This window comes from Peromyscus leucopus, chromosome 1 (genome assembly GCF_004664715.2).
Source record: "Peromyscus leucopus breed LL Stock chromosome 1, UCI_PerLeu_2.1, whole genome shotgun sequence".
Lineage (NCBI taxonomy): Eukaryota > Metazoa > Chordata > Mammalia > Rodentia > Cricetidae > Peromyscus > Peromyscus leucopus.
Genome location: NC_051063.1, coordinates 50,584,897 through 50,611,895, shown reverse-complemented (window position 1 = coordinate 50,611,895; position 26,999 = coordinate 50,584,897). Strand labels below are relative to the sequence as shown.

At 42.3% G+C, this 26,999-nt stretch overlaps 1 protein-coding gene across 1 annotated transcript in view; it reads right to left on the bottom strand.

The window, feature by feature from the left end:
• Abcc2 (ATP binding cassette subfamily C member 2) overlaps positions 1-24,332 on the bottom strand; it is a 61,455-nt gene extending 37,123 nt beyond the window's left edge. The window contains exons 1-11 of the mRNA XM_028888828.2: positions 23,888-24,332; positions 21,982-22,155; positions 11,971-12,096; positions 10,623-10,757; positions 10,327-10,434; positions 9,758-9,813; positions 8,260-8,494; positions 5,845-6,008; positions 4,258-4,435; positions 1,585-1,839; positions 606-671 (exon numbers count right to left, since the gene is read on the bottom strand). Coding sequence (XP_028744661.1) covers positions 606-671; positions 1,585-1,839; positions 4,258-4,435; positions 5,845-6,008; positions 8,260-8,494; positions 9,758-9,813; positions 10,327-10,434; positions 10,623-10,757; positions 11,971-12,096; positions 21,982-22,155; positions 23,888-23,917 — 1,527 coding nt within the window. The 5' untranslated portion in view covers positions 23,918-24,332. The remainder of the gene's footprint in view (positions 1-605; positions 672-1,584; positions 1,840-4,257; positions 4,436-5,844; positions 6,009-8,259; positions 8,495-9,757; positions 9,814-10,326; positions 10,435-10,622; positions 10,758-11,970; positions 12,097-21,981; positions 22,156-23,887) is intronic.
• Between the last annotated feature and the right edge of the window lie 2,667 nt (positions 24,333-26,999).

The following is a 26,999-nucleotide window of genomic DNA, read 5'->3' as shown; positions in this document are numbered from 1 at the left end:
TGTGCTCATGCTCACAAACTCACACAGCTGTCATGATCTACGGCTGAGCCCAGCAACATCTCACCACCGGCAGGGGAGGAGCTATAGGTAGTTAATGGCTCCTGGGGGAGGGGAATCATTTTTCTTCCCGTGGTAAATTTCCATCGTTGAGTAAATAACTCTACAGTCACATACATATAAATAATCCTAGTTAAACTCAGTGGGTTATATATATTTTAATAAGAGGAAATTAGAGGGGTGTGTGTCTAGAAGAAGAAAAGGTTCAGAGGAAGTAGTAGGGGATAAGTGAGGGGATGGTGTGTGTGTGTGTGTGTGTGTGTGTGTGTGTGTGTGTGTGTGTGTAATCAAATTCTGTTATTTATAAAATTGTTAGATAAAAAATTTATTTTAAAATATTTCTACAGTAAAATGTAAAGGCAAATCATTTAGGGTAAATAAATAGAAATCAAGGTTCAAGAGTATCTGGAAGGGGCAGGGATAGAAGAGGAAACAGAACCTTGTGGGTAAAGGAATCAGCGGTCATGTGACACTAGCAGCTGAGTCAGTCCCTTGTTCTGTCTCTGCGCCCAGAGGGTTTCCTCTGCTTGGCTTTTTTTCTTTTTTACCTTAATTCCATTGAGAATCTCACTCATGGTTTTTAACCGCCTGTCTTTATACTTCATATTTTGGACCTGCCAAGAAAAAGAAAGGCAAAAAACAATGAGAGAAGGCCCAGGTTTGCTGCTAATGGCAGGCCCTCGTGGAAGAAGTGGCTGCCATTTTATCAGAACTTGAGGTGCCCAGTGACGTCATTGATTTCTCTCCAACGCTTCCTGTTTCCCGTTCTGTTCCTTCTGTCCCTGTCCTCTTTCTGACCCTGGAAGCTGCCAGACTTGTCCTACCCGCCTTCCTTCAGTCTTTGCCTGACTGTGTTCTATCCTTGGGGTGTTCTCCCTGCTCTTCCCCAGGCTCACGCCTTCATTGTCAGGACGTGTCACTCAGAGTTCGGCTTTAGATGGCACCTCAGAGGACTCCTTTGACCTCCTATTGAAAACATCGACCCACCCACTACCACTTTCCACTCAGTTCTCTGTGTAGTTCTCAGCAGGGGTTGATTATTTTTGTCTGTCTCTACCCTGGAAGCAGAACACAGTATCATGAGAGGAGGGTCCTTGTCTGACTTCTTGCTGTGCTCTTGGCAAGACATGCAATAGAGTTTTAAGACAATATTACTACAAAATGAATCCGCGATTCCTGGCACGACTCTCTGCTTGGAGGGTACCACCTGGTAATGGCAGAGTGACTGTCCGGACAAAAGCCGAAAGTTGGGGTTACCCATGTGATGGCTAGTGTGGTTGCTTTATTTTGCTATGATGGAGAACAAGGTTTTAAAAATCACTTCTGAAGGAAGCTCAGCAGAGCCGGGGGAAAATTATATTCTGGGTGGTCGGAGGCCAAAAGGGAAGTTAGAAAAAGCTAAGTACATTTAGGGTGGTAGAAAGTCTCCCATAAGCTTTTCCCTCCCCAAATTCCCTCTAAGAATAGTAGCATAGGCAGAGTTTAGATGTTAAAGAGGCGCATGCACACAGGTGACCATCCCTTTACCTGAATCTTCCTGTTCTTGGTAGCCAGTAGCGCATTCACTGGGATTAGGAGAACCATTACCCCAACACCTGCTAAGACTGAAGGTCCCAACTCTCTCCACAGGAAGAAGATGGATAAGGCGATCTGTAAAACACTTGACCACACCAAGTGCATGTAGTTGGTCACATCCATTAGCTTCTGGGAATCCACAGACATCAAGTTCACGGTTTCTCCAATGGTGTACTGCCTCCTGGCCAAGTTAGACAGGCTCAGTGCCTAACGATAAAGATTAGGATTGGGGGTCAGCAGATAAAACAAAAGACAGTGGGGAGCAGAAGAGGACCTCAGGAAATGAGGAAACAACAGAAGAACGGACTCCATAGGGACATAACTGCTCTATGGGACCAAGCCTTAGCCCAACAGTGTTAGCTCATTTTTGACCACTTGTGCCTCTCATTTTCATTTTCATTAAATCCCACCCACCTATACACTGCTTTGCCCAGAAAATTCCCATCTATCCCTTGGTATCAACTTAAATGCAACTTTTGAAATGACTACCCAGACTCCCAAATTTACAAGCATTACCTCTTTTGTGTACCCTATACCATTCTGTAGTTAACTCTTTCTTTCCCTTAATTATAAAGAATCATAGTTATTTTATTTTTCTATTTATTTATCAGATGAAAACTGTGAGGACAAGGTCTACATTTACCCATTTCACTATTGTATCATGGACAATTCAATCCTGGAGAATGGGAGAAAATGAGGAAATTAAAGATGGAAGAAGAGAAGGGTTAAGTCAGCATTGTAGATTCTTGCCTTGTAGACTTACCATTTTTATTATGTTTTATTTATTTATTGTGTGTGTGTGTAATGGAAGGGTCCCTCAGTCATCAGCTTGGTGGCAGGCATCTTTACCTGCTGAGTCACCTCACCAGCCCCCTTTAGGCTTTTGATATAGCTAACTTATATTCAGCCACAGTCTTACAGAGTGCAAGCAGAATAGAGAGGAAAGCTGCAGAGGTCACACATGTGAAGTAACGTGCTTTCTCTGCTGTTCACAGGCAAGTTCTACACGCCTGAATCTCACAATACAGACTTTCTGCCTTCATGTAGGGAGATCAGGAGACTGATACTCACACCTCTGCCCCTTACTATGCCTTACAGAACTGGCTAGAGTAGCTTACACCTGTAATCTCAGCCCTCAGGAGACTGAGGCAGGAGGATTGCTGGAAGCTAATAGCCAGACTGGGCTACATACTAAGTTCTAAGCCATCCTGAACTACAGTGTGAGATGCAATATAGTGGTTGGTTTTAGTGTCAACTTGCCACAAATTAGAATTTTAAAAAAGGTAGAGAGCCTATCCTGGAGAACTGTCCCGGTTGCTTTAATTGATTGATATCAGGTCCAGGGAGATGACTGAGGAGGTAAAAACACTTGCTGCCAAGTCTGTCAACTTGGGCTTGATCCTCAGAACCCACATGGTGGGAGGAGAGAACCAGCCCCTGCAAGTTGTTCTTTCAGCTTCACCTACCTACACACACACATGTCTACACACATGCCTATACACACATGCACACACACACACACACACACACACACACATCTACACACACCTACACACACATTTACACACATATACATACATATACACATACATACACATGCACACAAATAAATGTAATTTAAAAATGTAAACCATCTCAAGCAAATAGAACATCTCCCAAACCTGCAGAACCTGATCAGTAATGAGAGAATGTAGTTGAAATAGGTAAGTAAATAAATAGGCAGAGGAAAGTTTGGTAGCTGCTAAGACAGAAAAGGGGATAGCTAGGCTGGGGATGTAGCTCAGTGGTAGCACATTTGTGTAGCACATAGAAGGTCTTAGTCAGATCAGCAGCATCCCCAAAACAAAACAACAAACACAAAGAGAAGAAAGAACCAGAAAAATAAGTTTCTGGGAAAGAAATATTCTTGGGTGATGGGGCCATGACTCACACAGCAATTTAATCCACTGTTAAGATTATAATTTAGGACAAATATACCAGGTCTTTAAACCCATGCTAATAAGTATTTGAATTAAATGTTGATGGTCAGGGGCTGGAGAGACAGATGGCTCAGTGGTTAAGGGCACTGGCTGTTCTTCCTAAGGATGTGGGTTCAATTCTCACCATCTATATGGAGGCTCACAAATGTCTCCAGTTCCAGGGGATCTGATGCCCTCTTCTGGCCTCCACGAGCACCAGACACACATATGGTGAACATACATGCATACAGATAAAACACCCATGCACAGAAAATAAAACAAAAATATTTAAAAAATTAAATGTTGATGGTTCTGAGAGTGTGACCCTCAGCGCCTTCTTCTCTGACTTTATCTTATTTTCTGAGGCTCTCCATTTTGTCAGCAGAGGCAGGAGAATGGTGTCTGAGCCTTCAGGGCTGAAGGCAGACCCTGGGCAACTTGCTAGCTTCTCCACAGGATACTCAGTAGCATGAACACACTTCATTTTTTAATTTCCAAAGAAGAATTTAAGGAAACCTTATAACTAATCAAAACTAAGTGTTGACATTAATTTTCATTTCTATTAAAGTTTCCTCAATCTTGGAATAAATGCTCACATTTATTAAGTATTTTTTCCTTTGGTTTGATTCTTTTCTCTTTTTGGGCTATCCGTGACGCAATTGCTTACCTTCTTATATACCGAAGCCATGAGCGTTGTCCGTACGCTCATTCCCAATAAGAAGCACAGCTGGAAATAATACTGGAGGCAGAAGGACTGGATGAGCGTCACAGCAAACATCAGGATGGCAGAGACGTATCCAAGCCACGCATACGTGTCAGGATCGCTCACAAAGGCGATGAGGAATCTGCGGGGACAAAACCAAACCAGGTGACACTCACTCATTAGTCCCAGGGCTCCTCCTTCTGCTTACGCACAGCCGAAGCCTCACTTGCTCTATAGGGAACAAAACAACCAAAACTGTCCCCAACTCAAGCTAAAGTCACCCGACAGGAGCGAACCTTAATGAAGAAAATGCCTCCATGAGATCAGGCTGTAGGTGGGCCTTATGAATTTATTTTTTTTATTATTTTTTGGTTTTTCAAGACAGGGTTTCTCTGTGTGACAGCCATGGCTGTCCTGGAACTCACTCTGTAGACCAGGCTGGCTTGAACTCACAGAGATCCGCCCGCCTGCCTCTGCCTCCCAAGTGCTGGGATTAAAGGCATGCGCCACTACGCCTGACTGGGAATTTTTCTTAATTAGTGATTGATAGGGAAGGGCCCAGCCAGTTGTGGGTGGTATCATCCCTGGGCTGGTGGTCCTGGGTTCTATAGGAAAGCAAGCCATGGGGAACAAGCCAGTAAGCAGCACCCCTTGATGGTCTCTGCATCAGCTCCTGTCTCATCATCCCTGCCCTGTTTGAATTCTTGCCTCGACTTCCTTCACTGCTGGAGTATGATGTAGAAGCATGAGCCAAATAAACTCTTTCGTCCCCAACTTGCTTTTGGTCATGGCATTTCATCAAAATAATAGTAACCCTAAGATATGCAATTCCAGTACTCAGGGACTAAGGGAGAAGAAGCAAGAATTTAATGTCAGTCAGCCTGGGCTACATAGAGAGACCCCAAAAATGAAAAAAAAAAAAAAAAGATCTTTAGAGAAATCTCTTTCTGTCTGTCTCTGTCTCTCTGTCTCTCTGTCTCTCTCTCTCACTGTCACACGTCTGTCTCGCTCTCACACACTCACACACACACACACACACACACACACGCACACACCTGCTACTGTAATGTTTCAGCCCTGTCACAGGGCATGGCAACAGTCAGTTCATTTTTAGACAAGGCAAGCTCGTACCCAGACAAGGCAAAGGGCTCTCTAGCTGGTCCATACAGTGGCAGATTCAACCCCCATCTTGAGCACCCTGGACCTCTAAAAAAGGTGCTGGCTATGAAGAGATGAGTTTATTCACTCTCCTGAAACATGCTGCCCATCTCTGAAATGTGGTTCAGTCCATACTAGTTCAGTTTAACAAAGAAGTCTAACGAGTCTGTGCCCTCCTCTTAGGAGAGGGACATGGAAAAGAGCGGGGCTAACGTGTCATCTTAGATCTTGAAAATGGCATTGTGCTTTTCGTGTACACAAGGCTGGAAGATGGAAGAAACGCAGGAGTGCTTTTCAAACACGGGCACGCAATGACCACTCTTGCCTACATAGACACAGGGCAGGGAGGGCAGCAGGGGCAGCCAGACAGGACAGCAAGTCCTGGGCACTCACTTCAGTATCTGAGGATTCAGAAACAGAAGAATATCATGGATTAATTTCAATATAAATGATTTCAAGATCACCACATAGAAAGTTTTGAAGAGGGTCTTGATCAGCCAGGATTTGGGATAGTCTTTTGTGGTTTCAGACTTCTTTTTCTTCTTTTTAGCTTCTTCCTAGGTACAAAACCAAAGACAACCATGTCCACAAAATTGTGCGGTGTAAGCCTCATAAGACTGTGCTCTGAACGGCTCCAGGCTCCAGCAGGGCCTAGGAGCCGCCCCCCCCCCCCCCCGCCACCCCCCTACCCTTCCCCGCCCTCTCTGGACAGTTGAAATCTCTCTTCACCTCCTTATTGCTGCCCACCTTCTGGCCTCTTTCTCTCCCACCTAACTCATACCATAATAGCCTTTGGGTTGAAAAGCAGACAACCAAACCAGAGAGAACACATCACAAAGATAAGCCCAGACAGACACTGGGAAATCCCCATACTCAGGAGGCCAAAGCAGAAGGATTACGGATTATTAATTTGAGGCCAGCCTGAGCTACACAGTGAGTTCAAGCCCAGCCTTAACTCCATAAAAAGACTATTTCAAAAACTCAAGGTCTGAAGTTGTAGCTCAGTATGTAACAGGGACCCAGACCTTAGCACAACTGTCTCTATGATGGAAATACCATACAGTCCCTAAAACTCAGCGTGCATGCAGTACCACCTGCCAAAACAGAAACAAAGACCTAATTCATCCAAGTCCATAGTTCTCTAAAATGTACATTTTAGCCTTTGTAGTTCCACTTCTGGCTAACTGTTCTTGTTAACTGAAGTATGTCAACCCAGAACATGGTTTTTGTGCTTAAAAGCTCACCCTGAGGAAGGCTCAGTGCTACAATGGGATCACGATATTTAGATAGATATGTAGAGAGAGATTCATACTCTAGAGAACCCTAAGTAAAACCAAGTCCCACTCTCAGGGTCTTAGAATGTGCCCTTCTTTGGAAATAGGATCTGTGTGAGCAAACTGGTCCTTAGACTGTACTCCAGCATGGCTGGTGTCCCTATAAGAGGAAAAGAGACAGGGATAAGATGGCTATGTGACAATTGAGACAGTGAATGGGATGATGCACCCACTAGCCAAGGAATGCTTAGGATTTCTAGCCTAAAACAGAAGTAGGAAAGGCAGAAATCATTCTTCCCTCCATGTTTCAGGGAGAAAATGACCCTCCAGTGACCTCAACTCAGATGACTAGCTTCCAGTGTGTGGGGATGATACATTTCCCCCTCCTCTTCCCACTCCAACACAGCATCTTTCTCAGTGTGTTTGTGGTCCCGGGAATCAGAGCCAGGGTCATCAACGTGTGAAGCCAGCACTCCATTTTCCTTCCTCCTCTCCTCTGCCCCCATGTCCTTCCCTTCTTCTCACCATCCTACCCCAGCTGTTCTCAAACTCCTGATGCTCCTGCCTGGGCGTCCTGAGTCATCACTGTGCCATGCTTGTTTTTAGTTTATTAATCACATTTATTTCCCCCAGCATATTGATTGTCTTATTGCTTTTTTTCCCTGGTTCTCTAAAGATGAGCTTTCTATCAGACTTGTTTGTTGTACCCATTACCCCAAATAGACACACATCTGTGCTCAGTAAATATGTTTGGATAGATGAGACAATATGTTAGCTACTAATGCTGACTTCTAACAGAGCAGTTTCTAGTAATGATTTTGTGTGTGTATGTGGTGTGTGTGTGTGTGTGTGTGTGTGTGTGTGTAGAGAGAGAGAGAGAGAGAGAGAGAGAGAGAGAGAGAGAGAGAGAGAGAGAGAGAGAGAGAATGTTTGTGTGTGGGAGTACAGGTTGTAGGTGTGCCAAAGTGTACACCTGGGTGTCAGGACAACCTTCATGTGTTGGTCTTGACCTTGGCCTTACCTTGTTTGAGACAGGGTCCCTTCCCTGCTGCTTAAATCTGGCTGGCTGGCCTGAGAGTTTCTGCATATTTTCCTGTCTTCACTCCCCATTTCCTGTAGGTACCCAGAACTGCAGATGCACGTTCTACTGTGTCTAGCTTTTGTGTAGGTTTTAGGTATTCCAAGTCAGACCCCCAGGCTCACGTGGAAAGTGCTTTTACCCACTCGGCCATCCATCTCCCTAGCCCTAGTAATATGATTGTTATTATTATTATTATTATTATTATTATTATTATTATTATTATTTTCATTGTTATACTGTGAAAATTTTCAAATATATGCCAAAGGAGAAACAACAGTCTATTATATATCCACGCATCCATCACTCAGGCATTATGAGAACTGTGCATATCACTAATATAAAGTGCAGTGAAAAGTATAGAATAGTATGAAAATGTGAAAAAATGTCAGAAATGACACCGCTTCTTGCCTGAGGCATACAGCACATTCACACAGACACTTGTGTTAAAGTTACCAGGACAAGAACATCTTGGCTTTGACTCTGGTTCTTGTCCAAACTGTGTAGTGTAGCATCAGGGCTCCGCTGGGACTTCTTCTGCCGCCGCCTCTGAAGAGCCTGCTTGGCTTTCTGCAGGTCCTTTGTCATGAACACTTCAAACTTGCTTATGACTGACTTTGTTTGAAGCCCTTCATCCACATCCAAGATATCTTCTAGTGTCAACGGATGCTTGTAACCTTTCAGAACAGTGCTGGAACAAGAATGACCCACAGGCTGAGACCCTATGTGCTGTATCAGCCCGCCTCTATCAGAACCTGGCCTGCAGATCTGAGAGAGGGGGGTGACGTTTTGGACTTCTCTACTGTTCCGCTATCTCCATCTCCTGGCCCTTTAATCTAACAGAAGGGTGGAGAGAACACAGACAACAGAATGTGTTAGGAGAGAACATGGAGAAGAGAAGGGGAGAGGCCCTACTGGGTCAAAAGTCAAAGGTGTCACCTCCTCCTGCTCTCGCTCCTTCTCTCTACACTCTGGCATCTCCTTGAGGGACCTCCCTGATGCCCTTAGGAAATTCAGCCAATCTCAAGCTGCCTTCATACTGTATTTCTAGATTGTGACTCTCCAACTCAGGGCTTGAGAACATGAGTGGAACATTAATTACATCTTTATTTGTAACAACTCATAGCTGAAATCCAGCCTTTTCTCCTAATCTGAGCAGAATATGGTGTCTTTGTTTCCAAGAGAAACCAGAGATGCTTTCATGGCTAACCTAGACTCATTGCTACTTTCAAATTATGATCCTTATGAGATCTATCACTAGATGTTTAAATTCAATGAATTGATTTTAAAGTATATTCATTACTATATCACAAATGTGTCTTTTTATTTTAATTATATGTATGTATCTGTATGAGAGTATGTGTACATGTGTGCAGATGCCTGTATATGCTGGAGGCATGAGATCCTGCTGGAGCCGGAGTTACAGGTAGTAAGTGAGTCACTTGATATGAGTGCAGGGAACTTAATTCAGGTCCTCTGAAAGAATAGCAAGAATCTGAGCTGTTGGGCCATCTCTCCACCCCTACAAACTTGCTTTTTAAATATTCTATGTTTATAGTCAGTGTCCAATGTACATAAAACATTTATGGACCTCACCAGCCTTTCAGAGGGTCTACAAACTACAAAGACCAAAGACACTCTGGTAGCACAGGTTGCTGCGTTTTCCTTTCCCGGCAAGTCTGTACCACACCACCTGCCTCCACATCCCCCCTTTCCTGTCTTGCTGTCTCCTTCTGTGTCTCCCATGGAACTCTCAGGCTACCAAAAATGATTACCTCCCAGTTTCTCCTCCTTATCCTAATCAACCCAATGAAGGGGCTGAACTAACCTAAACTCTCTAAGAGAAGAAAAATGGAGGCCACAGGAGGCACTTTTAAAAAACTGAGTTTTTCTTCACTTTCAGAGAATTGAGCATATAAAGATACAGATAACCCATAATCCAGGCACTGCCTACCTGTCAAACCAACTAAACGTAATGCTACTCAGAAATGAAGCCGTGGATGATGGATTCTGAAAAATATAAAACATTGAAAAATGAATCATTTGGAAATAGGAACTCTATGGGGCTCTAAAATCAGAAACTGCTTTTCTAGACATGGCTTTAGAGTCTAGCTGTTACGCTGATGTTGGCTGGTCAGCATGCATTTGGAGGCTTGAAAGACCAGATTTTCTGGCATAGGTATGTGAGTTAGCTGTCTGCGTGGAACATTTCCAGATGAACATGGAATTCGGTGTTTCCACATACTTAGCATTCTGTTTCTTCATATATATAAAACATTCTATACTACTATCTAAAATTTGGGTTTCAAGTTTTGAAGATTTTTCATTTTGCAATATTGTACAGTCTTTTTGAAAACTTCAAACTTGGGGAATTTTGGCTATTAGACTTTTGGATCAGTGATATTCAATCTGTCCCTTATTGTGGGCTCATGAGAATTCCATGAAACTCAGACATCTCCAAACTACTTATGCTCGGGTATCCTCCAGTTAAATAATATATGAAATGAATATAGTTAGTCTCACGTGTGATAAGTCACTCGGTTCTGAAAAGGCTGAAAGGATAAGGATGATGATCTGGAACCCATAGGAGACGAAGAACAGGCAGGAGTAGGCCATGTTAGACTTGCTGTCCTAAGGGTAGGAGGAAAAAAATGAGTTGTTTTTTTTTAAAATCACAGTCTAAACAATCTATGTGCACCAGTGCTTATGATTAAACTCTTTGAGACAATTCTATTCTGGAACTCAGATTACCTGAGGCCATTTTCTTTGACTCAGAAGCTGCCCAGAAGTTCCTTATCGCCACCTCCCTTTCTCCTTACCTGCAGGAGTGCTCGTATCAGAGTCTGAAATTGGAATGTGCCACAGAATATTGAGAGAATCCAGAACAGGGACAGGAACCATGAGTTCTTCTGTATGCACCACAGCCTGCTGTGCTGGATCACCAGAACCAGGAGCTAGAGGAAAACGTGCATGAGACTCTGAAGCACAGTGTCACCACCAAGGATAGAGGAGGAGGGTGTCAGGGAACACGGAAGAGAGGGGACCTGAAGCTAATTTAGCCAGGCAGAGGATACATGAATGTCAGATTTACATTTCTTCCTTGATGCTATTGAACCCTCTTTCTAGTGCTTCATCTCTACACGTTGGTGAGAAGTTAGCAAGAAAGCAGAGTGTCACAACTGAACTTCAGTGGAGTTACTTTAAGAGTTATGAAAACCTTTTCAGGACACCAGGAAACTAGCAGTAGGCAGTAGTCAGGTTGAGGAGGCAGATTCTGGTAAATAGGTCTAAGAAACTCACTTTCCTTTAAAATCCCTAAGCCTTGCCTGTATCATTTCACACAAACATGTTGGTTCCTATACCTAGTACTGTGCTAGCAAACTACTACTCTGGAGGGAGAGAAACCATGATCTGTAGCAATGGTCGATGGTCCTGGTGTAAAGAGTGCTGCTGCAGTAGACTTGATTTCCAAATGAAGAGTGGGGGGGGGGTGTCAACCCAGTCAGCGCTGTATTAGCCAGCTCCAGAACACCACTGTCTGCGCAGTGATCACAGGATTCCTGGGGAGAACTGCCAGATCATGTTCCTGAATGAAGGCAGGGCAAGGGGGCTCCACGGCTGTACTGAACACAGAAAAATCTAAGCTTCTCAGTTTTTGAGAAAGTTTGTCAATCCAAATAGCTTTGTGTCAGTTTCCTCTTTTAATATGATAGCAACTATTCAATAGTTTCTTTTAAATACTATGTGCTCCTCTCTCCAAATAAAATATGCCTGCCGGAGAGACAGTAGTTTCCTTCTTTCTTTTCTTTTCCTTCTCTCTGTTTTGAGATAGGCTGGCGTGGAACACACCGCCGGCTGGGATTGCAGAAGTATATCACCTGGTTTAGCAGTTTCTGTTATCAAACTTATACACAGCTTTAGACTCAGTGATCTCATCTGTGGTCCTCAGATGGCAAGAAATGTGGGAGTAAAATTGGAGAAGGTTCTATAGATTGGAATTCAAAACAAGAAGAAGTTTGCTTCACTCCTTTAAAATTAAGCAATATTTCTCTGTAAATTCTTGTAACAGACAGGTGAAAGTGGACTTAATTCAATACCAAAGAGTGCATTTCAGCTGTTTCCGGGTTAAGAGAAGATAAACGGGGTGAAAGTGGTCCTGGACCTTACCCATGTGCATATGTAGAGGATTGGATTAGTATATCTAACAGGAGGAATTGTGGCTTGTCCAGAATCTTCTGTGAGTGCAAGAGCCAGGTCTATGGCTGCTACAATGAGAAGAAACAGGACGAGCACCTGAGGAGAGACAAGACGCGTTACTGTTGAGGCTCTGGGAACCTCTTGCAATGGAATGGTTTGTAGTGATGAACAAGAGTACACAGTGATTCAAATAACACACTAAATAAATATTTCTAGTGTAACTACCCATACATAATTCAAGTAGGAACCACGTTAAAAGTATGCCACAATAACTGTAACCCCAGCACATGGGAAGTTGAGGAAGAAAGATCATGAGTTCAAAGCCAGACTGGGCTATGTAGTGAGGACATGTTTTAAAACAAAAGAAGTCATGATAAGTATTTTGATGCTGATGATTTTTTAAATGGGTCAATGATTATTGTTGTTAGTACTCCTTTCTTCACAACAGATGGCTCACAACTATTAAAAAAGGCAGCTCCAGTTCCATTGGATTTGATGCCCTCATCTGGCCTCCGCAGATACCTGCAGTGTGTGGCGTACACGCAGAGACACTTATACACATTTTAAAAAGTCTTAAGAAAGAAAGTGGTGAAAGTCACAGAAAGCCACACAGCTGCTCTGTCTTGGTTTCCCTCTGTCTTGGCATTCCCAGGGCAGTAGTTCTCAAGAAGCCTGCTAGCCTGTCATGAAGATGTTCAAAGTGCTCCAGGGAAAGGTCCACTTGATTAGGAAATGAGACTGTTTTGTAACAGCCAGTGAGAAACTGAGGACTTCTGCTAACACTCAAGTGGATGAACATCTTAGAAGCAGATCCTCTGGCCAAGAACCTCATGAGAGACCTTAAAATAGAATCAAGCAAGTGGCTCATAAATTCCTGATCCATAGAAAATATAAGGTAAAAATGTTTATTCTTGGGAGGAATGTGTTCAACATACAATACTTTTTTATTTAAAAAATAGAAGACAAATATATATGTCAAAGAAAAATGGAGAGAGAGCTGGGGAGAGAGCTCAGTCAGTAATGTTCTTGCTACCCATTCATGAGGACCTAAGTTTGATACTCAGTAGTCATGAAGAAAAGCTAGGCATAGGGCACGGGCAGTCATGGCAGTGCACACCTTTAATCCCAGCACTAAGGAGGCAGAGGCAGGTGGATCTCTGTGAGTTCGAGGCCAGCCTGGTTTACATAGTGAGTTCCAGGACAGCCAGGATTCATAATGAGACTCTGTCATAAAAAAAAAAAAAAAAAAAAAAAAAAAAAAGGCTTGTGGGACGGTCTGTATGTCAAATCTGTTGCTCTGATTGGTCAATAAATAAAACACTGATTGGCTAGTGGCCAGGCAGGAAGTAGGTGGGACAAGGAGAGAGGAGAATTCTGGGAAGCAGAAGGCTGAGGCAGAGACACTGCCAGCTTCCGCCATGACCAGCAGCATGTGAAGACGCCGGTAAGCCACCAGCCACGTGGCAAGGTATAGATATATGGAAATGGATTAATTTAAGCTATAAGAACAGTTAGCAAGAAGCCTGCCACGGCCATACAGTTTGTATGCAATATAAGTCTCTGTGTTTACTTGGTTGGGTCTGAGCAGCTGTGGGACTGGCGGGGGACAAAGATTTGTCCTAACTGTGGGCAAGGCAGGAAAACTCTAGCTACAAAGGCTTGATATTACACACTTGTAATCCCAGCTCTGAGAAGGCAGAAACAGGAGGATCCTGGGGCTTTTCAGACAGCCAGCTTAGCCCAATTGGTAAGCCCCAGGTCCCAGTGAGAGACTGTTTCTGAAAGAAAAGAAACAAGGTGGACGGCTCAAGGAACACCACTAGAGGTTGACCTCTGACCTCCACACGCACACTCATACATGCTTATGTACACACACACACACACACACACACACACACACACACACACACACACCCTATTCTCTAAGCTCTTAATCTGGGAGGTCACTTGCGGCACAGAAACAGAAAGTTATGTACTAAGTATGAAAGGAGAATTCAAACCTAGAAGGGCCCTGTAATCTCAGCCCTCAGAAACTGAGGAAGGAAGACCGAGTCTCAGGGCAGCCTAGGCTACAGAGTGAGTGCCAGATTCCATCTTTAAAAAACCCATTTCAACATTTCAACCTTTTTGACAGTCTTTCCTTTGGTCATGGTCCTTTGGTCTTGGCCTCACAAAACCTTTGAAGTTAATATTGCAAAAGACTGCAATTACTTCATCTCAGGTGCCCTCACGCCCCACCCAGTGTTTTTGTCCCATGAGCTCCTAAAACATTATTCACATCGTCCTAAAGACCCACCCAGCACCGATGGGAAGTTACACGAGTATCTCCGTCTCCAAACGAGGACCTTTTCTACTCTCATCCCCACTCCTTCCACGACCCTTTCTGCTCCCACCGCCCACAAATACAGGAAAAAGTGAACTGTGGCCTTAGTTTTGACCATGAAGTGTCTGTGTATATGATGTGTATTTATACAAATGATCCAGATGCATGCATCATCACTCTCCGCTTTGTGACTGTAGATTTGCTGTGACCAGCTGCCTGACGCTCCTGAGACCAGGAGTTCCCTGCCATGGTCAGTTTTACCCTTGAAAACAAAATACACTCTTTCTTCCTTAAGTTACTTTTTCAGGCTATTTTATGGAAACAATAGTAAATGTAACTAAGACATCAGCAGGTCAGGTATGCTTTAGAAGAAAAAAACCAAACTATTAATAGTGGCAGATACAGTAGTTGTTGTGAGATAATCTTTTTATATACTGGAAAGATGTGTCCCTGCCTAAGGCACCTTCTGATTGGTTTAATAAAGAGCTGAATGGCCAATATGTAGGCAGGAGAAAACAGGTGGGACTTCCAGGGGAAAAAAGGAACTCAAGGAGATGAGGCTCACCAAGACACCAGCAAGACGCAGACCAAGTTGGACATACAGAATGGAGGAAAGGTTGAAAAAAAAAAAAGCCATGTAGCAGAACATAGGCTAACAAAAGCGGGTTAGTTTAAGTTATAAGAACTAGTTGGGGACTGGAGAGATGGCTCAGAGGTTAAGAGCACTGGCTGTTCTTCCAGAGGTCCTGAGTTCAATTCCCAGCAAGCACATGGTGGCTCACAACCATCTATAATGAAATCTGGTAGCCTGCAGGCATACATAATGGCAGAACACTATACATAATAAACAAATCTTAAAAAAAAAAGAACTAGTTATTTTTATCATTATTTGGGGGCTGGAGGCTGACAGGAAAGTCTGGCTACAAATAGCAGAGAAACTAAAGCTTAAAATGCACCTTCAAAAGGCAGCATTGAATGTGAGCTGACCTCACTGCTGCTGTGCTGGTGTCTCGGCCTGTCCTACAGCATCCACCTTACACCTCTTTTCTTCCAGCCTACAGTGTGGCCACAGCTGACAGATGCTAAATACCATGGCTACATTGTGGGCCTGTAACCCCATCCCTGATGGTGGGGATGGAAGGGAGACGCTGGAGGATTGGTGGGGACTTCTGGCTGCCAGTCTAGCTCCAGCTAGAGTTAGAGACCCTGTCTCAAGGGAGTGAGGTAAAGAGTCACAGAGCAGAGACCCCAACATACTCCTCTGGCCTCTGTCCTTGCATACACATGCACATACACACTCACTTTCTCTTTCACCTACACAGAATTAATAAAAAGCAAAACATCACTTCATCTAACTAAAATGAAAAAGATGGACAGTAATAAGTCCTGATGAAAATTAGTATCATAAACACCCAACATTGCTAGTGGAACATAAAAGGGTATGGGTGCTTTGGAATTTTGTTAAGTTCTTCAAAAGATGACTCAGTAATTCTATTTCTAAGTATGTACCTAAGAAATTGGAAAGCTCTGTCCACTAAAAAATCTAATAAATAAATGTTTCTAACAGTATCATTTAATATAGACAAATGTGAAAACAACTCAAATGTCTATCAACTGATGAATGGGTTAAAAAATGTGGTCTAGCCATATAATATTTTTCAGTCGTAAGAATGATGTGTTGATGTACATTATAACATGGATAAATCTTTAAAATGTTATGCTGTGTGAAAGAAGTCATCAACAGAAGGGCACACATTCTAAGTCACATAGGTATGTAATTACATTTCTATAGGAAATAGACAAATCAAGTACATTTAGAGACTAGAAGTAGGTTTGTTGTTGTCAGGGGCTCAGACAGGAGATCGCCAGCAAGAAGAAACTGCTTGAGTTTCTATTTGGAGGTGGTGAAAAGGTTCTAGAGTAGCTAGTAATAACGAATAGCAACCTTGTACTTACTATAATAAAAATAAATCTACAAAGAAGTGAAACACTAATTCATGCTGCAACATAGATAAACCTAAAAATACTTTGTTAAGTAAAATATTAGAGAGTAAAGACTAGATATTATATAATTTTTCATACAGGAAATGTCCTGAGTAGAGAAATTCTATAAACAGCAAACAGGTTAGCAGTTACCAGGGACCGGGGGGGGGGGGGGTGGGGGGGGGGGGGGGGGGTGGGGGGGGGGGCGCGGAGAAGATGGGAATGAGGAGGAAGTGAAGAGTTACAGCCTGGGTTCAGGGTTGGTATTAGAGTGATGAATCATCCTGGAATTAGACAGTAACAATGGTCATATAATTTTGGAAATACTCTAAAAGCCATCGAATTTCACACCTTAGTTAGTTTTATAGCCCATGAACTATAATCTCAGTAATGTTTTTTAAATGATGCACAAAAGTTGCCTGACACCTTCATTAGCCTCTGAATACTGACTTGATAGTTTGCATGGAGATATTGCAGCCATCTTACAATCATACACTAGCTTAAGAGGTTTGATACACCAAGATTACAAGAAAACTGATAAAAACAATCAGCCATCTGTTGATGTTTCTGGACTTAATGACTAATTAAACAGAAATGCTGTGATGAAAGCCCTAACTGATACAAATATATTCTTTGTAGTCTGCTCTGTTGGTCAGCTTTTCATCACCATGAATAAAACACCTAAGACAAACATCTTATACAATGAAAAGTTTATCTTAACTCATGGTTTCAGCTTGTGGTCACTTGGGCTGGTAGCAGCAGAGAACGTGCCATAGAAGCACCTGGCAGAAGAGGTCTATCACATCGGGACAGCGAAGAAGCAAAGAGGAAAGCTAGAGAAGGGCCAGCACCCCTGTTCTCCTTCAAGGGCATGTCTTTAAAGATCAGATCTCCTTACATTACCCCCAATGGTTCTGCCAACTCACAATAACACCACATGTTGATGACTCAGCCTTTGACACATGGGCCTTGGGGAGACACTCAAGATAAAAACTACCCCAGAAAGGACAGATAACAGGACACAAGGTAAATGTTTAACCGACATTCCATGTTCACAACTGGTTCTGTTATGCTAGCTGCTCCCTTCCTCCCACACGCCCACTCCATGACTTAGATCCCACTGAACATGTCAATCACTCAAGCAAGCCGAGTGCTCTCTAAAGAACGTGAGTGCTGTCGTGGGGAGGCCTGGAACAGAGTGGGACTCCTGGTACCCAGATAAACTCATCTCATGTCCTCTACATGGGGCAGACAGGCACAGTCTAGGCTGTTTCTCCCCCAGGGGAGCTGGTGAGGGGACCCAGACAGTTGTCAAGGGCTCAGAGCTCAATATTAGGCTTCCCATCAGGGACAGGCCAGCTGTGGAGGTTAACACACAAAAAGAAGAGGTCTACCCAGCTGTCTGTGTTAACTTAGACTTTCATATATAAATGCAAATGAAGTTAGGAGATGCTAGGAAATTGTGGAAAACAATGGAAGCAAAGAAGACGGACAAGGTCATTAAACAGAACAACTGATTCTGGGATCAGACAGAAAACAGCAAGTGCAGAGAATTTTAAAACTAATATTCTGAGACAGATTTGAGAAGACACTCTATCTTTTAAACAGGTGGCTTTTTAAGAAAAGATATATTTTAGATATTAAGAAAAATTCTTAACAATTGCTGAATATTAAAATAAAGATTCTTAGGACAACTGGAAGAAATCATTGAAAAAATCTTGTAGCATATAGAGGAAAAGAGAAAAAAGTGTGTGTGTGTGTGTGTGTGTGTGTGTGTGTGAGAGAGAGAGAGAGAGAGAGAGAGAGAGAGAGAGAGAGAGAGAGAGAGAGAGAGAGAGAGAAATTGGGGAGAAAAATCCATCAGAGAATTCAACTTTTATCTAAAAGAAACTCTGAAGACACAGAATTTCCAAGTTGGAAGAAAGGAAGTAAAAGAGTAACAGAAATTTCTCAGTGGTAAGAAAGCTACGAGTCTTTAGACTGAAAGATTCACTGAACAGGTAAAGATGTATGAAGTCAGATTCATGAGATTTCAAAGAATAAAAAGCATCTAGCGAGGATCACAGGAATAAGAATTCTTAGTAACACAAGACTCTAAGGGAAAATATAGCAAACTCTTCAGAGCTGAACAAAAATGTGGAGCTAGAATTTCCTAAGCATATGAGCAGCACCTTAGAGACGCAAAGATTTAGAGATTTACGGCTGGCCTTTCTAAAAGCCTCATTTGACAATGTTCTCCTGTAGCGGGATCTAAGAAATTTGAGAGCACGAATCATCTAATGTTTTCCAAAAGTGCATCAGGAGGTAGAATTTAAATTTAAGTATGAAGGTATCAAGTAGAAGAAATACTTTGGAAAAAAAATCCAAAATAAAAAGACCAGAAATGTGAGAAGAAACAGGACAGGACAGAACTGGAAGACTTGACTGACTGAACCTTGGTGTTCAGCACGTGTGTGTGTGCGCGCGCCCAGTTACATCTTTCTCCCCAGCCCCTGCCACAGCACCATGTCCAATTCCTGGGCAGAAGTACATCATTTATTACTTGATAGATGAAAAATATACATGTAAATACATCACTGGCAGATACAGATATAACCATCAAAATCATTATAACTGAGGCCTCTACAGAACAGGACTTCAAAGTAGGAGGATGAAGAAGAAATTTTTTGCTTTTGATTTGTATATTTTCACCTCTTGAAAAAAAAGAATAGGGTTGGAGAGATGACTCAGCAGTTAAGAGCACTGGCCGCAACTGATGGAGGCAAATGCAGAGATTCACAGCCAAACATCAGGCTGGCTCTGGGAGTCCACTCGAAGAGAGAGAAGAGGGATGCTATGAGCAAGGGGCATCAAGATCATGATGGGGAAGCCTACAGAGACAACCAAACCAAGCTAGTGGGAACTCATGAACTTTAGACCAACAGCTGTGGAGCCTCCACGGGACTGGACTAGGCCCTCTGCATAAGCGACACAGTTGTGTAGCTTGATCTGCTTAAGGGGTCCCCTGGCCGTAGGATCAGAATCCATCGCTGGTGCATGAGTTGGCTTTTGGGGGCCCATTACCTATGGTGGGACACCTCACAGAGCCTTGAGGCAGGGGGAGGGGCTTGGACATGCCTCTACTGAATGTATCAGATTCTGCTGACTCCCCATGGGAGGCCTTACCTTACTGTAGGAGGGAATGGGGAGTGGGGTGGGTTGGAGCAGGGAAGGCTGGTGGGGCGGGAGGAGGGAAGAGGGGGATCTGTGATAGGTATGTAAAATGAATAAAAAAAATTCTTAATTAGAACAAAAAAGAATACTGACTGCTCTTCTAGAGGACCTGGGTTTAATTCCCAGCACCCACATGGCAGCTTACAACTGTCTGTAACTCCCAGGATCCAATACCTCACACAGACATACATGCAGGCAAAACACCAATGTATACAAAATAAAAATAAATTTAAAAAAACATTAAAAGATAGATGATAATATATGACAGCATTAATCTGGAATGTATCAGAGTGATATAATTATCAATATATTTCATTTTCTTGCTGTTTTTCTGGAGTTCCCACACTTCCTACATTAACCACATATTCCTTCTTATCAAAGAAACATGCACACACTTCAGTTTGCAAAGGGAAACACATGGTGGTTTAGTGGTTCACTAAATACCTAATATTTTTGGATCCTGATCTCTGATTTGTCAGAATTCAAACAAGGACAGACTTTAAAACTTTCTAAAACTCAACTTCCTTTTTTGTTATTGTCTATTTTTGAGATTATAATTTAATTACAATTTTTCCCTTCCCTTTCTTCCCTCTAAACTCTCCCATATACTGTTCTCAACTCTTCTTCAAAGTCAAGGCCTCTTTTTTCATTAATTACTATTGTGTGCATATATGTATCTGTATATTCATTTATATTCCTAAACATAACCTGTTGAGTCCATATAATATTACTTGTATGTATGTAAGATGCAACTTCCTATAAAGCAATGTATCTCATTGGTATTAAAGAAGAGAATATTATTCACTCATATTTAATACAGCTCCCAAGGCAAGATCCACTTTTTCTCGGTGCTTTATGAATGACGAGGCACTCCAGCTAAATCTACCGATTACTAAGGATGTCTACGTCTACCGCTTCATGAACAGATGGAACATCTCATTTCAGTTTCAACACTGTCAGGGATTACATCCCCCCAAAGTCCTGTCTATTATGAGTTAGCCATTTTTACTAGATTTCTTTTTTTCTGTTTACTTAGCTAAACCCTCCCTCCCCCCTGGAATAACTCCATTCTCTTATCTTGGTCTTGCTTGCTGGAACTTTTCATGACAAGTTGGGCAATGTTTTTAGTTTATACTTCTGTAATTATCCCCATATCTTACTGGTTTAAACCCGTTTGTTTTTGCTGTACCTCTGGATCCAACTCAGCATTTCCACAGCTATTACTATTTGTTTTAAAATTCAGTTTGCTCTTCACTGAAGTGAATCTTTAAACAAACCAACCGGGGAGTCAGCAGGTCTCATGTTGCTCAAGGGGACTGACTAAGTCCAGATGAGATAGCACCAGGCAGATTGACTAAGGCCAGATGAGATAGCACCAGGCAGACTGACTAAGTCCAGATGAGATAGCACCACACTAGTGACCAAACAGCTAGAGCAGCACCAACTCAGGAAGTCAAAGAACAAAACAGTCCAAAGGCAGGGAGAAGAGAGGCTGAGAAGAAAAGCAAGTTGAAGTCGGAAGGGAGATTTTCACAGAAAACGTGACTTTTTCCTTTAGGATGAGAGGAGGAACCAATTCCGACGTTTTTAAGAAGTTAGAGCTATGCCTGCCACCCTTGGAATAGGGACCAAAACCAGAATACAAATTTTAAACGGGTCTCCAGAGACTGGATTAAGACGGGTAGACTAGGAGAGTGTGTGTTTTCTTCTCTGTAGAGATGTGCACGTTCGAGTTAAACAGAATGTTTAAACAGAGTATGAATCCAGCTTTCTTAGCCTTTAAGTCCCAGGCTCCAATAGGCCACAGGCATAGAAGTTCACTAAACAAGGGAGTCTAATTCGATTTTCTAAAATCCTCTTTGAAAATGAAGACAGACAGAAGAAAGAGAAGAGAAGCAGTCGAAGAAGGAGCCGGTAGATTTTATAGGAAACTTCACAGCATCACAAGACCACTCACTGAGTTGGCTGCTGGAGCAGGCTGATCTCCTTCTCTCCTTCCTCCTGGGATCTCTGTAGAGCCTATGTCCCTCCTATTACTCCCTGCCCTGACTGGTCACCATGCATACTAACCCGCTTTTTCCCACCATGTGTGGTCATCCTGACTAGGGAACTGCTTGAGAAAAATGTAAAAACCCATGTCAGATCTAAGTTTTGGGAAATAGGTGATTGTTAGATTGGTGCAAAGATACATTATACAGTTCATCTGCATCTCATGGTAGGTGCCAACTGAACTACAGCCCCCTGGTTTATCAGAGCAGCGTAAAGATGGGTGACCCGTTGTTCACGTCTCAAATGCATGAAGGGTGAGGCATAGGTGGAACTCGAGCGTGGCTCGGCTAGAAACAGTATTTATTACCCAGCAAACTGTTCAGAGACTGGACAAAGACACTACCACCCCCTCCTCAAAATGCCTCGCCTCAACACCAAGGAAATAGAGTTTGAAAATAGTGGAGCTATTTTACCTGCTTAGCAAGGTAGAATTTACTTAGAGATGACCTCTTGGTTCTGGATCTGTAGACACTGAAAAGCTGCCAAGGAGCCAAGAGCCAAAGAAAGCCCAGGGGAATCCACACGAGGACAGTTTGTTCAAAACAAAGTGGCAGGTCTGCATCCGGTCTGTCCAGTAATGAGGAATTCTGGGGGACCGAAAGGGAAAAAACTGTTCAACACGTATTCATAGTTTTTAAAAAGATGTCTATTCTCCCAGCATTCTCCACATGCTTCCTAACAACTGGAATTCAACTCCATGTCTACAGCAAGCTTTACCTTTTAACTACCTGTATTTTTGTGCTCATCATTTAATATATTACATTAATACAAAGTCACCATTTAATAACATTTAGGGCCTTTTCTGGCAATACCACCTCTAAAAATGTTACCTTCATGCAGTTTTAAGTGATTTCTACACTTACTAGTTCGTGTAAAACTTATTAAAATATTTAGCAAATTATAGGAAGAAGAAAGACGATTCCTCTATCCAAAGGGGAGAAGAGTTTCCCAGGTGTAAGAGCATGTCACTTGGTGGCAGATAATCTAAGCTGCAGGTGGCAGACAGACAGGATATTTAGTTGTACTATGACATAGACTATGATGGCTGAGAAGGTTTCTATCAAAGCCAAGGGGACCTGGGACATTTTGGTGCAGGAGTGACAGTGCACTCTTGGATAGGAAGCATGTTTTATACTTTGCATGTAATAAATGAGTCTTTGGGGATGGAGTTGGGTGGAGGTCCCTGTATTGGAATCAGGAGAAGGTAGATTTCTCTTTTTCAATAAATTCTTTCAAATGGTTTTGTAGCTCTCTTGGTACTGATGCTTTAAAGGAAAGGTTAAAGAGCCTGCCAAGATGATTTGTTGACTAATTCTCAGAGGGGGTTCTCAAAAGATGGTTTGCTCCCTTCTGGTAGTCTTCATGTGCTGGCCATGGAGGCCTGGCGGCTTAAGTTCTTCCTTATACATTCAGGGCTGTCTGTAATATCATTCCTGCTCCTCTCATCACTATGGAAGGTCCCCAAACTTTAGAATTCAGAAAACTCACCTAACATATTTGAACATGGCGTTAAGGGTTTGCAGACAACACTTAGAATCTCACTCTCCATCCACCAAGCCGTTTGGCCATGTGCTCTGTCCTGGAAGCCCCAGCTCTCCACGGCTCTACAATGTACTGTTCTTACTTAACCCTCCCCCTCCAAGACACCGGGCCTTCTCCAGTGCTCCTTCCTTCTCTAAAGGCAGTGCTACGCACTTCTAGTAGTTAGAAAATGATCCCGGGCCAGGGATGGTGGCACACACCTTTAAGCCCAGCACTCCAGAGGCAGGTGGATTCTCTGTGAGTTCAAGGCCAACCTGGTCTACATAGAGCACTCCAGGCCAGCCAGAGCCACATTTGTCTCAAAAAAGACAAATAAAAGTTATTTCAGTGCTCATAATGCCCACATTTATGATTCTGGCCTCAATTCATAGTCTATACCCTCAGCTGACAGCACCCCTAGAACACATAATTATCATCTCAATCAACATCAGTACATTCCAAAAGGGCTCAGACATGTGCCTTCTCCTTTTCCTCCTACCCTACAAACAAAAAATGGAAATATAACAATTCCATTCCTAGCACTGAAGATACTGCATTGTTCACCATTTCTCCGATAGAAGGTGCTTCTGTAGCTAGACAGTTCAAGAAAATCACCTGCAAACGAACAGCTTAAGAATAAACTGTAATATCTTTCCCAGATGGTTCAATCATGTGGAGAAATTAGGATTTTTTTTCTTAAACTAAACTTTAGGCCAAATACACTTCTAAATTCACTGATTCATACTGATGCCCATGAGTTTGAGAAGAGGAAATGTGAGAATAAATGTAATTTCTCACCCAAAAAGTAGAGTTGCAGTACTCTTCCATAATGACTTCCAGAGCACTCCTGCAATGACGACTTTTCTGCAATTGTGTTGGTTCTTCTTTACCCTTTCCTGGAGGAAAGCAGATGTTAAGGGGCAATGCGCTTTTCCCATTCTCATGTCTCAATTAAAGGCAGGGCTCCTGACCTTTCACCCTAATCACTTAATAGTTAACTCTGCTGAAAGTCTGCTGATGTCATCCCAGTGGATAAACATGTGGCTGGGATGGCAGGTACATGGACAGGTACAGGGAGGCTTACCGGTTCCCCAAAGTCCCTGGAGTGGGGCCATCTACAGAAGGAACCGACCAAAGGTGTTAGTGCAGCTGGCAAGTCAGGAGCCCAGCATGCTGTCCTTCTCCTGAGTTTATGTTGTTGTCGTTTTGGCTCTTTTGGGGGGCCCACCACCCAGCTCCCAAATAAATCACACACAGAGGCTTATTCTTACTTATGAATGCCTGGCCTTAGCTTGGCTTAGTTTCTAGCCAGCATTCCTTATCTTATATTATCCCATCTGTCTTTTGCCTCTGGGCTTTTCCTGTTTTCCTAACTTCTGTAAATCTTACTCTTACTCCCTGGCTTGCTGTGTAGCTGGGTGGCTGGCCCTTGGAGTCATCCTCTTCCTCTGGCTCCTTGATCTTAGATCCCCAATCCCTCTTCCCAGAGTTCTCCTTCTATTTATTCTCTCTGCCTGCCAATCCCGCCTATCCTTTCTCCTGCCTTGCTATTGGCCAGCTCTTTATTAGACCATCAGGTGTTTTATACAGGCACAGTAACACAGCTTCACAGAGTTAAACAAATGCAATATGAACAAAAGTAACACCCCTTAAAATATTCTACTACAAGTTTAGTTACTTACAAAAAAAGTCAACAGAGGGACAGACATCCTACACGTGGAGCTTCACTTCTGTTTGAACTGTTAAGAATTCACAGAAATGTTAAATATACATTCCTCTGAATGTTCAAATAAGAACATATAATAAATATAAAATATGGTTTAAGTAAGTTAACTTATTTGAAAAGGTCAAGATATATAAAAGAGCAAAAAGCATTATGAAACAAGACATATAATTTAGGCAATCAAATATTAATCTTAGCTGATATGATTATAGGTAGTTTTTCTTTTCTATTTGTTTGTATTTTTCCATAATTATTAAGTATTATTTGTGTAATAACATTTAAAAGTACATAACAAAATTTATCAACATGACCAGTTCTAAGTATGTCTTCAACAGTGCTAAGTGGACTCATGGTTAACCAATTTCTAGAACTTTTTACCTTGCAAAATCGAAATTCTATGCCAACTCTGTATTGCCCCCTCTCCATGTAAAGCACATGCTGTTTTGATGATAATAAAAACAAGTTAATATATTCCTTAATATATCTTGGTTTTTGTTTTGTTTTGGGGATAGGGTCTCACTGTGTAGCCTTGGCTGACCTGGAACTCACTTTGTAGGCCAGGCTGGCCTAGAACTCACAGAGATCTGCCTGCCTCTGCCTCCTAAGTACCACCACACCTACCTTATATTCTTGTTTATTGAAGTAAGACATTATAAATGAGTTCCGCTATTTAACTTCAGAACTATGTTTGCACTTGTGTTGATAACAAAAATAGTTCTACACAATCCTCTAAAGTATGGTGTTTACCTTATCAGTAGGTATGTCTTGGTATTCTTGATTTAGGATGCTCTGTATTAAAATGACATCTTTGTATATAGTAAATGTTTTCAAAACAAAATGCCTAAAATTTTAGAAGATATTCAGCATATATCACATTTTTATTTTCTTCTAGTGAAATACAACACAAAAATGGAAATACATTTTTTTCTAAACTGGGGGCTTTGTTACATTTACCATAGTCCTGAGCAGGAAACAATAGTGGTAATCAACAGAAGCAGTTAAGCTCAACAGACATTGTGACATCCAACAAGGACCCAAGTGGGTATCCAGAGACAGTCCCACTGAAGTGAGAACAATAGCTACTAGACTTTAGAAGGTGCTGGTTTCTGATGAAAAGGATGGCATTTGGATAAAAAAGCTGAGTATGTCAAGAGATGCTTGAGTGGCTGTGATAAATTATGGCCATGAATTTTCACAACCCTTCCAGCAAGAACTTGCGCTCCCACTTTTTGAGTGACTGAGCTTGCTTTGATCAGGACAAGGTGGCAGGGAGGATGCTGGGTAAGTTATGAAGCCCAAGCCCAAGAACTCATTAATTTCTTTCACTTTCTCTTCATTTCTTCAAATGTTATACTATGACAAAGACCTAACTAAAAGATTAGATACTCCATGGAAAACAGGTCAAATTGAGAGAGATTAGGTCATTCATACTCTGGCAATTTCCAAGAACTTGGGTTAACTTAAGTGTAAGAGCTAATTCGTTATAAGCCTGAGCAATAGGCAAAGACTTTATAATTAATATAAGCCTTTGTATGTCTATCTGGGACTGAACAGCTGCAGGACCAGGCGGGACAGAAACTCCATCTACAGTACACCTCTCAGTTGACTTTCTAGGCGGATGCTGACCCAGCGGTAATCCCAGGAAAGAGAACCAGAAGAATCATCCAATCAGAACACATAATTATGAAGAAAAGTGAACTGTTGTTTTAAACCACCAAATAATCAAATGGCTTTTCTGCACTGATATCTTAAATATCTTATTATAGGGGATTTTTTTAGTGCTGGTCATTGACCCTCTAGAGCATTTAAATGACCAGCAGGCATGTATCAAGAGCTCAGTAAGGCATTTGACAAAATATATCATGACTTTTCTGAATAGTTTAAGATTGGATAACATGGATCTTTAGTTGAACAATTACATATTCAAAGAAATTAACAGAATGAAGTAACAGGTATTCTACGAGGCTCTTAGAAGCTCTCGTCACCATCATTTTAAAACCTTTTATAATCAATATTATTGTTTGTGAGGGATGTGCACTGTGCATATGTAAGATGTGTGTTGTGTGTGTGAGTGTGGGCATATGTATGCCACTGCACACACATAGCAGAGGTCAGAGGACGACTTTTAGGAGTTCTGGGGCTCGAACTCAGGCCATGAGGCTTGTGTGGCACCTTTACCCTCTGAGT